Source organism: Leptosomus discolor, chromosome 3 (genome assembly GCF_034619465.1).
Source record: "Leptosomus discolor isolate bLepDis1 chromosome 3, bLepDis1.hap2, whole genome shotgun sequence".
Taxonomy (NCBI): Eukaryota; Metazoa; Chordata; class Aves; order Leptosomiformes; family Leptosomidae; genus Leptosomus; species Leptosomus discolor.
In genome coordinates, this window is record NC_141393.1 from 44,326,121 (window position 1) to 44,340,473 (window position 14,353).

General features: G+C 58.2%; 2 protein-coding genes across 2 annotated transcripts; one reads left to right on the forward strand and one right to left on the reverse strand.

Annotated features, from left to right (window-relative positions):
• The first annotated feature begins 7,332 nt into the window (after positions 1–7,332).
• On the forward strand, positions 7,333–8,408 carry MDK (midkine). Its single transcript, XM_009956045.1, has 4 exons — positions 7,333–7,414; positions 7,508–7,669; positions 7,779–7,940; positions 8,383–8,408. Exons 1-4 carry the CDS (start codon positions 7,333–7,335, stop codon positions 8,406–8,408), a joined length of 432 nt encoding a protein of 143 aa, XP_009954347.1.
• Positions 8,409–11,032: 2,624 nt separating this feature from the next.
• CHRM4 (cholinergic receptor muscarinic 4) lies at positions 11,033–12,505 on the reverse strand. Its single transcript, XM_009956046.1, has one exon. It carries the CDS (start codon positions 12,503–12,505, stop codon positions 11,033–11,035), a length of 1,473 nt encoding a protein of 490 aa, XP_009954348.1.
• Between the last annotated feature and the right edge of the window lie 1,848 nt (positions 12,506–14,353).

The following is a 14,353-nucleotide window of genomic DNA, read 5'->3' on the forward strand; positions in this document are numbered from 1 at the left end:
CCAGCAGGCCCAGGGGCTGGCACAAGCCTGTGTTCCCGTTGCTTTTTGACTTGGACTGTTTGGATGTTGTTGTTTTTTGCCATTGAAATAAAGAGATGGATGTTTTAGTTCCTGTCTCCCTCTGCATCTGCAAGAATGCAGCGGGCACTGCACCAGTGACACCCCACACAATACAAGCAAGGTTGTACCCTGAGGCCTCTGCCCCCGTCCTGATTGGGGGTACTCTTGGGAGTTCCCTGCTGGTCCAGGTCCTTGCCCACTTCCCTGCACAGCATCTCTCTGGGACAGATGCTGGCTACAGGGTCTTTGTCATGAGCGATCTTCTCCCCCATTCTGTGCCATAAATCATTACGCAGTGTAATGTCGAACAGGGAGAAAGCCCACTGCCATCCCAGGTAATCCAGAAGGGCTTGGAAGTGCAAGTCAGGAGCTGGCACTCTGCCCTGCTCCCTTTTCTCCCTGGGGTGGGAGGCAGCAGCCCCGGCAGCAGGCCTGTCCTGCCCTTTGCAGCCACACAGCTATGGGTGGGTACTACAGCAATATCCAGCCTCCAGATTTCTAAACATTTCTGTCAGCCTTTATTTGTGGTGGTCTGTCCTCAGCCACACTGTTCTGCGGGGGCACGTGCCTACTCAGGAGCTCTTCCCGTTTGTTCCCAGCTCCAGAGTGGAGCCTTGGGGGTCCTGCCTCCACTGCTGAGCACTGGGGCTGCAGCTTCGAGGGCTGGGATTATCTCTGCCACTCCGGTGGGAGGACCGCTGTCCAATTACAAAAGTGGGGGATTAGGGACGCCTCTCCTTCCAGCCCGAGACTCGTAAGGATGACTGCAGCCCACACCATCTCTCCTGCAGAGCTTCCTTTGCAAAAGGGAGGTAATCACTCTGGCTGACCCGCACGCTGATGAGGGAGCTGGCGATGGATACGGTGGGTGATGGGGAGCTATACTCGTACCTTAAACTCGAGTTCCTGAGGGCACCTTGGCAGCCTGCCTGTCGCTCCTACTGCCCCCTCTCTGCCCGGAGAAGCAGCCTTCCCCGCCTGCGTTGTCCCTTCCACCTCCCCTGCCTGGTGCCTCCCTTTCATCGCCTTTCAGCCTTCCAGCTCCTGCCCAGAGTGAACAGTGGGAGTCTGTAGCGGGTGTAAGGCACACCAAATTGTCCCGGCCTCCCTGGGCCGCAGCCCAGGGACCAGGCATACGTGCAACTGGGAGGAGGGGGCCCTCTCTGCTTCAGTGCCCAGACCCAGGCGTGTTGGCGCTTGGCCCATGTCTCCACCATGAGGACCGTCAGTAACCATGGCAATGAGCGTTTTCCAGACATCCCGGTGTCAAATTTATGGTGGGGGAGAGAAGCAGTCCCAAAATGCTATTGCTGTGCTGAGGGGTCTTAGGAAAGGGGCAGTCTACCTTTGGGGGTGACCCCTGTCCTTCTCTCAGAAGGACCTCAGCATCACACACACCCCCCCCCCCCTTTCTCCCTTTCAGCTGGGTATTGGATGTCTGTCTGGCCTCCCATGGGATGGAAACACCCACCCCTGGGGGTGTACACATGCAGGCTGGGGAAAGCCGTGCAAGCCCAGCCCCAACTGAACAGAGCTGGGGTGACAGCAGTTGGCCCCATTAATGATTACCTGCCACACGCTCACCTCTGCAAGTCTGAACATTGAAAACTTCCCCCCTCCCCATCTGCAGCTGTGTCCCTATGCTGGCAGTGCCGCACCATGCACTAACAGTGCCCCAAGGACTAGACTTTGACTGGAGATGGAAAATGTGGAGCTGACATGCCATGAATTATCTTATGACGTTTTTAGAGGTAAAAAGCTCAGGTTAAGCAATTGCAGGGAAACGCACCTGGTTTGGTTACGCTCCCTCTCTTCCCTCCTTCCCTCGGTTATGAGGCCTCTTTCTGCAAACACAGCCTTCTGCTGCTTGTTTGAGCTGGGGAAGGAGCCATTCCTCCCCGCATCCCTCAGAAAGGGCCTGAAGGGACCAAGCACAGACACTGCTGACAGTGATGTGCACCAACACATCTCTGCTCCCCCACGAGGCCAGCACCTGTCTCCTGGTCCCCAGCCCAATGAGGCAACAGGAGTGGGAATGGCTGGAAATGGAGGAAGGAGTGAAAATTTGCACAGGGCTTCGCCGTACCTTGGGCTGCTCTGCCCTGGAGACCCCAGTGGGGTTTCTGGCTCCCAACCAGAGATGGCTGAAGAAAAGCAGCAGTGCTCACCCCACACTTAACTCTTTCACAGCTCCACCAGGCCCTGGTTTGCTTATCATAGTCCCGTAACTCAGACTTACAAACCTGATGCTACTGAACTCCAGCCAAAGGCAGCACAGCTAGGCCCTTCCCCTTTTTGACTGTGAAGTTTGTCTCAGCAGCTTTCTTCAGCTTTGGTTTAAAGGCCTGGCAATGGGCGGCTGGGTGGGCCTATAGGCTTTGCTACCTGTCCAGCTGTCAGGACCCATTTCTGCACCCTGTGCTCAAAGATACAGCCTGGCATGTCCAGATCCCTCCCCACCCAGAGCAGCACCGGGCAGGGGAGATGATGTGTTCCCACGGTTGCCAGCCCTCCTTGAAACCTCTGCAGATGTTCAGGAAACTGACAGTAGGGTGTGAGTTAGATGTGGGAATCTCTCAGAAAGTGATTCTTGGTTGTGAAGCAGCTCATAAAAAACAGCCACCATCCTCCCCACCCAACCTGTGGCAGCCCTACTATCAGCAGCCTTCTCCCAGGATAAGGGATGGAAAAATGGCTCCATTCCCCACCACAGCCCCATTCTTGTGGAATGACACTTGACTTTCTGGCTGGTAACTCCAGAAGAGAGTTGGCTTGGCCCCTGCCCCTTCTCACCTCCTAAGAAAAGGGGCTGGGTGGGGGGAAGGGAGCAGTCATGTCTGCAAGGTCCTTTCATCCCCAACCAGCAGTCTGATCTCATATTACTGCTTGGTCTAAGGAGAAGGCCTGCAGCATGGCTGAGGTGGGGACAGGCAGGTCACAAAGGACAGGGCTGGGGAAACAACTGGGCCAGCATGAAAGTGATATGCTGCTTCAGGTGCTGAGCAGGTACCCCCTCCCTGGCACCCTCCCACGAGGGGCAGAGAAAGTGGAGAAGGGTGAAAAAGGCAGAGACCACAAAAGGTCCATCCATCAATGCCAGTGACCTTGATGGGGAAGGAGGCATCCACGGAGCTGGTGGAGACACAGAGTGATTTCCTTCACTCCATCTAGCCCCGGGGGTGCCCCAGGGAGCATCCTCCAAGGGGTCTCAGAGCAGTGACCCCAGAGGAGCCCTGCCCCTGCCCAGCTTGCACCCCCTGAGGCACTCGGCGAATCTGGGGTGCGTGGTCAGCTGAACTTCTCCGGCTTCGTTGCTACCACGCCGTGGACGCGGGTTGAAGAGCAACACAAGAGGCAGAGCCCGGAGGAAGGTGAGCCAGAGCAGGGGGGACACGGAGACGTGCCCAGCACTCACCGGCTGAGCAGGGCCCGCCGCCGGCCCAGCGCTCCCCCCTCCCCACCGGCCGGGAGGGCCAGCCTACCCCCCGGGGCCGCCCCTCCGCCGGCCGCCGGCCTGCCTTTGTGCCTGGCCGGGGGCGGGGGGGGCAGAGGAGGAGCTTGCGAAAAGTTTTGGGCTAAAAAAAACACCTTTTTGCTGCCAGCCGAGCCCGACGTCAGGGGCCGCTGTGCGCTGCGTGGGGGCTCCGCACGCGGCCGCCACACAAAGGCACCAGCTCCGCACGGCACCGCGCACAGCTCCGCGCACCGCTCCACAGGTGAGTGTGCGCCCCCTCCCCCCCCCCCCCCCCCCCGGTACTCGGAGTCGGACCCCATCACCCCAAGCCCCCGCGGACGGCGACGGCGTCGCCCGCCCGACGCCACGGGGATGGGCGCCGCCGGCAAGGAAAGCGGCGACCTCCCCCCCGCCTCCCCGGGGAAGCTGCAGTAATCCAGGCTGAGGGCTCCCCAGCGGGGGAAGGGGCTGTGTTGGGGTGGTGGACATGGCCCTGCCTGAGGACTTGCTACAGGAAAGACGAGTGGGGCAGCGGTCCCGGAGGCAGCAGCCCCCGGGTACGGATTTGCCTGCGAGGAGCCAGGGAAGTGCCTGGAGGTGCAGGAGGAAGAAGTTTTGGAGGGAGGCAGGACTCCGGGAGAGCAGGCAGGGGCTGAGGCAGTGGCTTGGGATCTTAGCCCTCCCCGCCTCCTTGGGGGCACCCGAGGAGGGCTCAGGGGTGGGAGTTGCTCCGGCCGGAGCCCGGGGAGCTGCCCCGGAGCGGGGCTCGGCCACCGCCAGCCTTTCCGCTGGGCGAAGGGCGAGACCGGCTGGAGGGGAAGGGGCTGTACTGGGGTCACGGCACAGCATCTGCCCTGGGGAGAGAGAAGAGGGTAGAGGCGTGGAAGGGAGCTGCCTGCTCCCCTCTCTGAGTAGGCAGAACGCAGAGCAAACCCTTTCCCCTCTGCAGCACCTTCTCCTCGCTGCGTGGGGAAGGTGAGCCCATCTGCTGGAAAGCCCCACAGCCCCCGCGGCTCTGCTTCCCACCCCCCACCCCCCCCCCCCCCAGTACCTCCAGCAGAACCTTCTGGTCATGCTACGGCCTCGGCTCACGGGGAAAAGCTCAGTCTCCCCTCTCCTGGCAGGAGGGAAATTCCTGCCGGCGGCGTGCTGGGTACCCCAAGCCATGGGCTCCCCAAGCGCTGGGCTCCCTGCCTAGAGACGGGAGCAGCCCGCGGAGGGAGGGCAAGCAGTCCTGCGCCCACCTCTGCCAGAGCCAGCTGCCGTTTGAGCCGAGCAGAGAGGTCCCGCTGCTGGAAGAGAGGCTCTGACAGCCCAGCAGCCGCCCCCATCCAAGGAGAGCATTGGGGTGGCAGTGAGGGGACAGGAGCTGGGGAGGATGGCACGGCCCACGCTAGAAGCACTTGCCGGTGTCACTGCCTGGCTCTGACTGGTGTCCGGAGAGGGCCCCAGGTGGGTATTTGGGCTCTGCTTCAGCGTCACCAGGGGAGTTTTTCTTTAGAGAGCTGATCCTAGATTATTCAAACCCAGAGCAGCTAGAGGAGAGGGGGAAGGGGAAATGGGGACTGCCATGGTGTGGCCAGGCTCCAGGCTGCTCTGCTCGTGCAGCCCGTTCCTGGGAGAGACCAACGCAGTGTGAGAGCTAGCGGGATATGAGCAGGAGAGGAGCCAGGACCCCGCAGGGATGCGGTAGGACCTGGGCTGTGTGAACACACCTGAAGGCACTGGCAGCCCGACCAGGAACAGCTCTTGTTGACCGGCAAAGAAGGGATCGAGCTGTTTGGAAGACTGCGCTCCCTTTCCCTTATGAATGCTTTAGGATGAGCCCTGGCTGAGGGTCCCTGCAGACCTTTGCCTGAGGATCATGATGTGCCGGGCAGAGCCTGGGAGCAGCTCCAGGAGCCCCTGGGGCCGTAGCTGGGCTGCCCTCAGAGCCCCCCCTGCCCTCCATCCCTGTATACACATGAGCAGGGCCCTATGGTACCCATGCTGTAGGGAGCAGAGGGTGTCCATGCCTGGAGGCGAGGCAGGGGTGAGCACAGTAGCCCTGGACATTCAGGCCTCTTGAGCTGGAAGGCGCTAGGCTGGGAGGTGGTGCAGGAACGCAGGGAAACACTCTGCAGCAAAGGATGTAAGTTTACAGAGCACCTGAAATCTGGGGGATGCTGTGACTAGTGCGGGTGTCAGAGATGCTGTCCCATCGGAGTGCTGCAGAAAGCAGGACAGGAGTGCCCATAACTCAGATCAGCCCCAGCCTTGCCATCTGTAACCGGCCCATCTCGGCTGAGGTCTTGCCTTGAAGGCAGCTGGGTGGGAAGAGGACTGAGCCATGCCGTGGCTCCCAGCCGGGCTGGGTGAAGGGGAAGGCAGCACTCACCCCTCAGCTGTGCCTTCAGCCAGCCGGGCTGTGTAATTCCCTGTGACAGTTCAATGCAGAGCGAAGCCGTCAGCTTCGCAGTGGCGGACGCATGAAAGGTGAGTGCCCTGGTGCCTGAATAATGTGGGGAGCTGCACTCTGGCACACTGCCTGGGGAGCCTGGGGGCAGGGAGCAAATGCTGACCCCGGGCTCTTCCCTGCGCTGACATCCCCGGGACACGCAGTGCGTCCTGACCTCTCCAGCCCAGTCCTGCCAAGCCCATCATGGAGCCAGGGAAGGTGTGATGCGTTTGCTGGCTGACTGCTGCCACACAGATATGGGTGTCATCCTAAAAGGCTCTGGGGGAGCAGAGAAGGGGCCACCAGATTTGAGATGCCAGCTCTACACATCTGCGCTCCTGCTGGGAGCAGGACCTGGGACACTAGTGTTGGCAGCAGTGTCCCATAAAGGCTCGTGCTGGCAGGCGGAGGGGAGCCATCACCTGGCTCAAGGCCACCGTCATGGGGGCGGGGGGAGGGCAGGGCCCCAGGAGATGCACCCTTGTGTGCATGCACCCTTGTCCCTGATCTGCTTGCAGGTGGGTGCACACGCATGCACACGCATAATCCCCTGCGTGCACAGGTGCTGTGCTAGCGGCAGCGGCACCAGCAGTGGGCGCAGCTCTCCCGCTCCATCTCTCCTTCCAACGAGCTCCCAAGCTGCAGGGACTTTTTTTTTTTTTGGTGTTTAATCCTCTGGTTTAGCTCTCAGACCTCATGGCAGCGGGTTTGTTTTTGCTGGGCTTTTTTTCAACACACACCCCCCCCCCGCCCCCGGATTCCTCTGGAGCTGGAGAAAGGTACCATGGCAGCTGTGCTCCGCTGGCCCTGGGGCTCTTTGGTGTGGGGTGGCAGCCTGCTGGGTGCTGGATAAAGGAGCCATGGAGAAATACAGCAGAATAGGGGCTGGGGACTGGCTCTGGGGAGCAGGAGCCCCACTGCCAGCATGCAGGCAGGGGCTGCTTTGCTTTTTGAAGGCAGGAGCAGCAACAGGCCCTGGGGCAGACTAGTGCTGGGTGCACCCAATGAAAGGGCCTTCCCCAGCTGCTGTCTGGGATGCAGGTGTCCCTGCAGAGAGCATTTCAGCTACACACGGGGCAATGGGGGAGCTGCAGGGATGGGAACAAGCTCCCAGCCCAACAGCTCCCTCCCCGGAGGCAGTCGCCGAGATGCAGAATTAACCTTCCTGTTGCAATTAATACACGTGGTCTAACAGGTGGCAACGAGCAGGGTGTTGGGGTGTACGCACACACATGCACACACGCAGGTGTATGTGTGCAATGGATGCAACTGCTGCCTCCCTCCCAGGCAGGCTGCCCGCAGCCCGCCGTGCCCCCTCCTCACTGCCGCATTGCACCCTGACCCCTCACCCACCTCACTCTCTCCGTCCTCCCCAGGCAGGATGCAAGTCCGGGGCCTCCTCCTCCTCCTCCTGGCGCTGATCCTGCTGGCTGCCACTGCCGAGGCTGGCAAGAACAAGAAAGGTGAGGGGCAGCCCTGTGTGGGGGGCCAGTGGGGCAGCCTGGGGTGTGCTCCCGTGCCCCTGTAGCAAGCACCCGCTCCCTCTTCCCTTGCAGAGAAGGTGAAGAAGGATGGCTCTGAGTGCGAGGACTGGCGCTGGGGACCCTGTGTCCCCAACAGCAAGGACTGCGGCCTGGGCTACCGCGAGGGAGCTTGCAAAGATGAGAGTAAGAAGCTCAAGTGCAAGATCCCCTGCAACTGGAAGAAGAAGTTTGGAGGTGGGTGCATGGCAGCAGGGTGGCTGGGGACCACCCAGGGCTGGGTGGCTGGGGCTGGTGCCCATGCCAGGTCTGGGCCAGCTTTGACACCTCCCCCGCTCTCTTCCAGCTGACTGCAAGTACAAATTTGAGAGCTGGGGGGCGTGTAGTGCTCAGACAGGCGTGAAGACTCGCTCAGGCATCCTGAAGAAAGCGCTATACAATGCCCAGTGTGAGGAGATCGTCTATGTGACCAAGCCCTGCTCTTCCAAGATCAAGTCGAAGTCCAAAGGTCAGTCCCCACCACTCCTGTCCCTGGAAGGGTCCTACTGGGACCACAGGCAGGGGCTTTCCAGAGGTAGCATGGCCCATTGGGGCTGGGCTTTGCTGGTGGTGTGGGGGATCATGTAGGATGCTTTTCCCTTTGCATCAGTGCATGTGACAGCCACAAAGTCCAGCTGCTGGCTGGGTGGGATGCAGGTGCTGCTAGGAAAAACCCTGGTCCCCCACAAGTCACCATCAGCTTTGATGGGACAGGGATTTCCCCCTCTCCTCAGTGGGGCTGGTGCAAAACATGGCTTTGCATGGTGGGTGCAGACTGCCTGGAGGGATGCAGCCCCTGCGCTCTGCCAAGCCGTTTGTGCTGGCTCCATTTTTGCCACGGCGGTGCCTGGGGTATCAGCAAGCTGCCAGTGGACTCACTAACTCTTGTCTCCTCTGCTTCTTGGATGCAGCAAAGAAGGGCAAGGGGAAGGACTAGAGCGGGAAGCCAGCATCCTCATCGGCCCCTTGATATGGTGCCCACAGGGCTGGACGCCCAGCTGCAGCCGGCCCATGCTCCAGTCTTCCTCCTCCTCTCCTTCCTTCTTCCATGACCTCCTCTTTCACTGAGATGCCTTGTTTTAACCGCTAGTGTTATAGAGAGCAAACCCACCTGCCCTGCAGGAGGGGCTGCCCCCCTCCCTGCTGCCCTGCCGCCATTTCCCACTTGCATCCTCTCGGCTGGTGTCGGGTTCACTGTGATGTGCCTGGAGAGCTGGGATGGGAACACACATTTTTCCACCTGCTGGCACAAATGAGTTGCCTTTAGTGCATCTTTTAGCAAGCCTGGAGCCACCTTGCTCCTCTGCCGGGTGCTAGTGCTGGAGGGAAAGGCTGGGTGTGGAATACCCGAGTAACCCCATCACTCATGCCCCTTACTCACATGAGGACTGCTCTGAGCTCGGGGGGCTTCTTCCAGCATTCCTTCGGCCAGGGCACAACTCCCCTGCAGCAGCCAGGGAATACAAAGCCACCACTCCCAGGAACCACCGTGTCCCCTCTCCTCCATCACGTCTAACCATGCGTGTCCATGCTGGGGCTGCAGCCCCTCTGCCTTCGATGCACCAACACTGATGCTGGGTGGGAGCTCTCATTTCTTTTGGAAAATGGGGTTTGTTTTCTTTTCCAATAAAAATCTTTTTAAAAAAACCCATTGGAACACACCTGTCATCCCCAAGAGGTGCTGTTGGGCTGGAAACCCCAGCAAACCCCGGCTTTGCCAACACCACTGGGACCAGTGGTGAAGTCACCATGTGGCTGGCAGCAGTGGCCTGGCTGCCACATGCAGATGGTCCTGGAGAAGAACATGGGTCAGACCTCATGGCCTCTTCTCAGCGGTGCTTTGGGCTGCCCTGCCTCGATCTTGACAGGAGAGATGGGGCTGCCACCCACCCACACATTGCAGGAAATGTCACTGGGAAGATGGGGAGGAGCAACCAGGTGATGACCCATTCACTCCAAGCCATGGCCATTAGTTTCTTGTCTGAGGTCTTTATTTGTCTCGGGGAGGATTGGGCTACGGTCGTAACAGTTTAAAAAAGAAAACACAAAAGCCAGCCAGGTATTTTGGGCACCGCTATGTGAATAATCTTAAAGGCAGTGGCGGGGGGTGGGGGGGGGGGTGTCCCCATTTGGGCTGGGGCAACCTTTCTCCAGATAGCACAGCATCACCATGGTGTAAGGACAGGAAGGACATACGGGCACCGAGTTTGCCAGTGACAGTGTGACACCATCCTGTCCCTCGTCTGCACCAAGCTGTGTCCACCAAGGCTTGCAGAGACCAGGCTTTGGGAGAAGCTGAGGAGCAGCCCCGGGGTGGTCTGGCTGCACATACAGGTGGGCTGGGAGGGGGCTGGAGACAGTGGCTGAAGCCCGCATGCTGAGAGCTCCGCCACAACACCGACGACAGGGTTACATCCAGTTACAAAGCTCAGCAGCCAGCTCCTTTGGCCTCCCTGGGGCATCCACCTACACCCGGAAGCAGGGCTGAGGGCCACAGCTGTCCTCTCCCACCCCCAGAGCTGTGCCTCAGGCCTCCCACACATGCCATGAGGACAGCGGGGAACTACTCATTGCCCAGATGAGACACAGGGCACCTCAGCCACATTGCAGACCCTCTTCCTGACTCCCTCTGAGATGTCCAGCTCTCTTTGTCTCTCCCAAGGATGGTTATTTTCACTGTTGCTGCTGCCCATTTCTTGGGGCCATGTCCCCCCAGGGCTGTGGAGAGAAGTCCTGCACCACACCACTGCTTTTCTTTGCAGTTTTAGTTTCCGTCATTGTAGGGACAACTGGGTTTCACACTCCTCACCCAGGAGTGAGATGCTTGATTTGTCTTTCTGTCTGTCCAGCCAGTTGCTGGCCAAGGGTAGAAAGGGCATGAAGGGGAGAGCAGAGCTGAAGCCCAGGGAAAAATCTGCCCCCCCACCCCCACCCCTGCTGGTCCCTGGGTGAGGATGTACAATGGTGTCTCTCAAGGGAAAGGAAAGAGCTTGCTGCATCTGCTAGGGTGCAATCTTGACTGCCTCAGGAGAGGGCTTGGCTGGGCCAGCAGGTCTCTCTGTGAGCATGCCTGAGCCAGCCTGGTCCAAGACGGCTGGCAAATGTTTGGCCCTGGTTTCTTTTCATTTCTTGGGTAATAAATAGTTTAAAAGCATCCAGCATTAGGCCGTCTGCATGCAGACAAGCTCTGATGCCCTGGAAATGATCAGACAGGGGAAAAGAGGCACCCAGTCTTAGGACAAACACTGATGCCGTTTGGCCAACCTCTCAAGAGCAGAGAGCTGGGGAGGGCTCCTGGTGGCCCCATCTCCTCCTCTTTCCCCACTGGCTGCCCAAGCTAGTCCCCAGGCCCAGGATGACTGGAAGGAGCTGCAGCTTGGAGGTGCCTTGGACCTTTGTCAGCATTGGATGAAGGGCACCATCTGCAATCACTGCACAGTCTGCACTGTCATGAGTGGGGAGCAGAGGACACACCCACACGCACACACACACACACCCCCAGCAAAGGAGGCGAAGAAAAGGGCTTCCATAACATTGCTGAAGTAGTCCCTGAGTGCCAGTTTATCTGGCTGTGCCAATGTTCCTGTACTGGCACATGAGAAGGTGCTTGAAGGTTTTCTTGAAAGTGGCGTTGCAGAGAGCGTAGCAAGCTGGGTTGATGGTGCTGTTGACATAGCAGAGCCAGTAGCCAATGGACCACACTGTTTCAGGTACACAGGTCTCACAGAAGGTGTTAATGAGGACCATCACATTGTATGGAGTCCATGTGAGTATGAAGGCTAGCAGGATAGCAAATATGGTGCGGGTGACTTTCTTTTCCCGGGCTGCCATCTGGCGCTTCTTCCGTACTTGGCTCCTGGCAATGCTAGCAAACTTCCTGGCAACATTGGCCGGGCGGCTGTTGGACAGGGAGTTATGGTCAGAGGCTCCTGCCTTAGCTGGGACGATCTCGATGGCAGTGACGCATTCAGTCCCTGTCTGCTTGGTGACGATCTTAATCTTGGACCACTTGGAAGATGGGTTCACCCGTGGGTGGGATGGGCTTTGTCCTTGTCCCGCTGGCATGATTTCTGCCGTGGGCTTGTCTTTTGTGGTCTGGGTCATGCTAACAGTGCTGGACTCATTGGAGGTCTCCTTCTCCTCCTGATGACCAGTGGCCTCTGTTTGTGCTGAGGGCTGGTCAGCCACTTTCCCATTCCTCACCTCCTCCTTCACCTCCATGGCCCTCTTGGGGGAGTTATTGTTGTTCTGTTTGATCAGGGGGCCCTTGAAGAAGCTGAGGGACTTGCCTTTCCTCTCTTTCCTGCTTTCAGGCTTGTGTCTCCTCACCCTGCTCCTGCTGGCCAGGGAGATGTGGATGTACAGCACCGTCATGATAACCACAGGCAGGTAGAAAGCAGCGATGGCCGTTCCAAAGGTCACCGCTGGGTTGGAGAGGAACTGGATGTAACATTCCCTCTCGGGGACTGTCCTCTTGCCCACAATGAACTGCCAGAACAAGATGGCAGGGGCCCAGAGAATGAAGGACAATATCCATGCGGCCGCAATCATTAGCCCTGCCATCTTGGTGGTCCTCCTGGCTGGGTACGTCAGGGGCTTGGTGACACAGAAGTACCGGTCAAAGCTGATGATGAGCAAGTTCATGACAGAAGCATTGCTCACTACGTAGTCCAGGGCCAGCCACAGGTCGCACACCACGGCCCCCAGCGGCCAGTAGCCTTTGATAATGTAGACTGTGTAGAGGTTCATGGAGAAGACTCCTATGATGAGGTCTGCACAAGCCAGGCTGAAGAGGAAGTAGTTGTTGACAGTCTGAAGCTGCCGGTTCACCTTGATGGATAGCATCACCAGGATGTTCCCCACCACAGTGACAAGGCTAAGCGAGCCGGTGACCGTGGCGATGAAAACCAGCTCCACCGTCTTGTAGTTGGTGGGAGGCTGGATGGCCACCTCGGAGCGGTTGCCCAGGGTGAAGTTGTCGTAGGTCAGGTTGGCCATCTTTGCCTGCCAGGGCTGAACAGAGAGGTTGTGCATGGGGTCTGCAAGGGGAGTGGGGACAGAAAGGAAGAATATCATACCTACCAGCACATGCTGGCAGTGTTTCCTGCCTCTCATTTTCCCAGGCCAGCCTTGCTCTTGACTAGTGTTTGAAAATCTCCTGGTGTTACTGGGTTTCTCTCTGCCATTGCAGCTTCTGCCAGGAGCTCTTTGAAGGCACTTTTTGTGTCCCTATTTAGCAATGGGGCAGACACATGGGGCTGCAGGGATAGGAGCAGGGACAGGGCTAGGGACAGCCCTTTGGCCAGGGTGCAATGGTCCCTCCTCTGCAGGGCCAGGAACCACCTCCCAGCAGGAGCACAGCCCTGGTGTGCCCCAGGGAGGCATTCATAGACTCCAAAGGGCTGCAGGAGGAAGGGGGCTGCAGAGCCGAGCAGTGACGCACAGCACTCACTGCAGGGACAGCACAGCACAGAGCCGGTGCCATGCCCCAGGGATGACAGGAGGTTTTTCGTATGCCCCGGCATGTCCCACTGGCCTCCCCAAAGCACCTCCCCAAGAAAGGGCTACCCCGCAAAGCCTGTGCCATGGTCTACTCAGCTCACCTGTGTCTCTGGCAGCAAACAGCTCCTTCTGGAAGGTGAAATCTGGGACAGGGAAAACAGCAAGTTACACTATAGCTTCAGCTCCAAGGAGTTCATGTGAGTCCTACACCACCTTTCGGGGGGGGGGGGGGAGGGATGTGCAGAAACCTTGTCAACAGAGGTGGCCTTCACAAAGGGGTGACATTGCTCAGAGGCAGATGCTGAATATCCAAACAAGGCTGAAACTGGGTAATTTGTCTTGGCCTGGTTCACAGCCCAGCTCTGACAGGTGCAGGAGAGGGAAGGGGCCGCATGAGTGCCATCAGCCAGCAATGCCAGGAAGTGCTGGCCCCTTCCCTGAGTCCAACATCACACTGCCGCTGCAGCCACACCGGCTGTGGAGACATACAACATGAAGCCAGCCATCTCAGACTGCTACATGGAATTATTTATGAAGGGTAGCAAGAATTATGGATAGAAAGACCGCCTTCATCCAAACTGAGATGGCTGTGGTTAACCCCCCCAAGGTAAGAGGAGAATGGACCTTAAAAAAAAAACAACAATGGACCAAAATTGATGTGTTGGGATGAAGGGGAACTTCCTGGAACGGAAAGGAGGAGCAAAGGTGGTGAGGGAGCTGGACAGAGGAGCTTCACACTGAACCTGCCTCTCCTGCACCACCCAGGCCTCCAAAAGCTTCTGGCCCTTCACCATCCTCATCCTGGGTGCTGAGGGCACCCCGACCCCACCCAGCACCATGGCCACTGCTGTTGGTAACCCAACAGGAGCTGGAACAGTGGGTGGTTGTCCACACTGGTGCACGCAGCAGCAGTGCTTGGCACACCGTGTCTCTGCAAGCTGGCTTGGGTAATGGCACTCACTCCAAATGCCTGGGACTCTTGAAGCTGATTTTGCTAAATGTGTAAACACACAATCCCCCTCCAAAACAGGGATTGGCAGGCTTCAGGATCGGTTTGTATTTTTAAAGTGTTTAAAAGACATGCCCTTGCCTTTTGTTTGTGGTGAGGGTAGGAGATTTCTGCCATCAGCAAACAGCTAAGGTTTTAATATAACTGCTTTTTAAAGAGATGCAGGTGTGAGAAAATGGAAGCATGGCTGCTGAGATGCTAAAATCAAGGTACCAATGTAGATATTAAGGCAGCTTCTGCATTAGCAAGGCTACAGGTGCAATAGCAGCTGGGCTTTTCTTACACACATAGGGGAAAGAAGTAGGTGAGGGACAGAGAAATACCTCTGTACCGTTATACTCTGAGCCTGTTACACGTGGCCCACGAAGACA

Bases quoted from the DNA above. Each gene is read 5' to 3' on its own strand.
- MDK (XM_009956045.1), top strand. From the start codon at position 7,333: ATGCAAGTCCGGGGCCTCCTCCTCCTCCTCCTGGCGCTGATCCTGCTG. The intron at 7,670-7,778 runs GTGGGTGCATGG...GCTCTCTTCCAG, and splicing joins CTGGAAGAAGAAGTTTGGAG to CTGACTGCAAGTACAAATTT. The intron at 7,941-8,382 runs GTCAGTCCCCAC...TCTTGGATGCAG, and splicing joins GATCAAGTCGAAGTCCAAAG to CAAAGAAGGGCAAGGGGAAG.
- CHRM4 (XM_009956046.1), bottom strand. From the start codon at position 12,505: ATGCACAACCTCTCTGTTCAGCCCTGGCAGGCAAAGATGGCCAACCTG.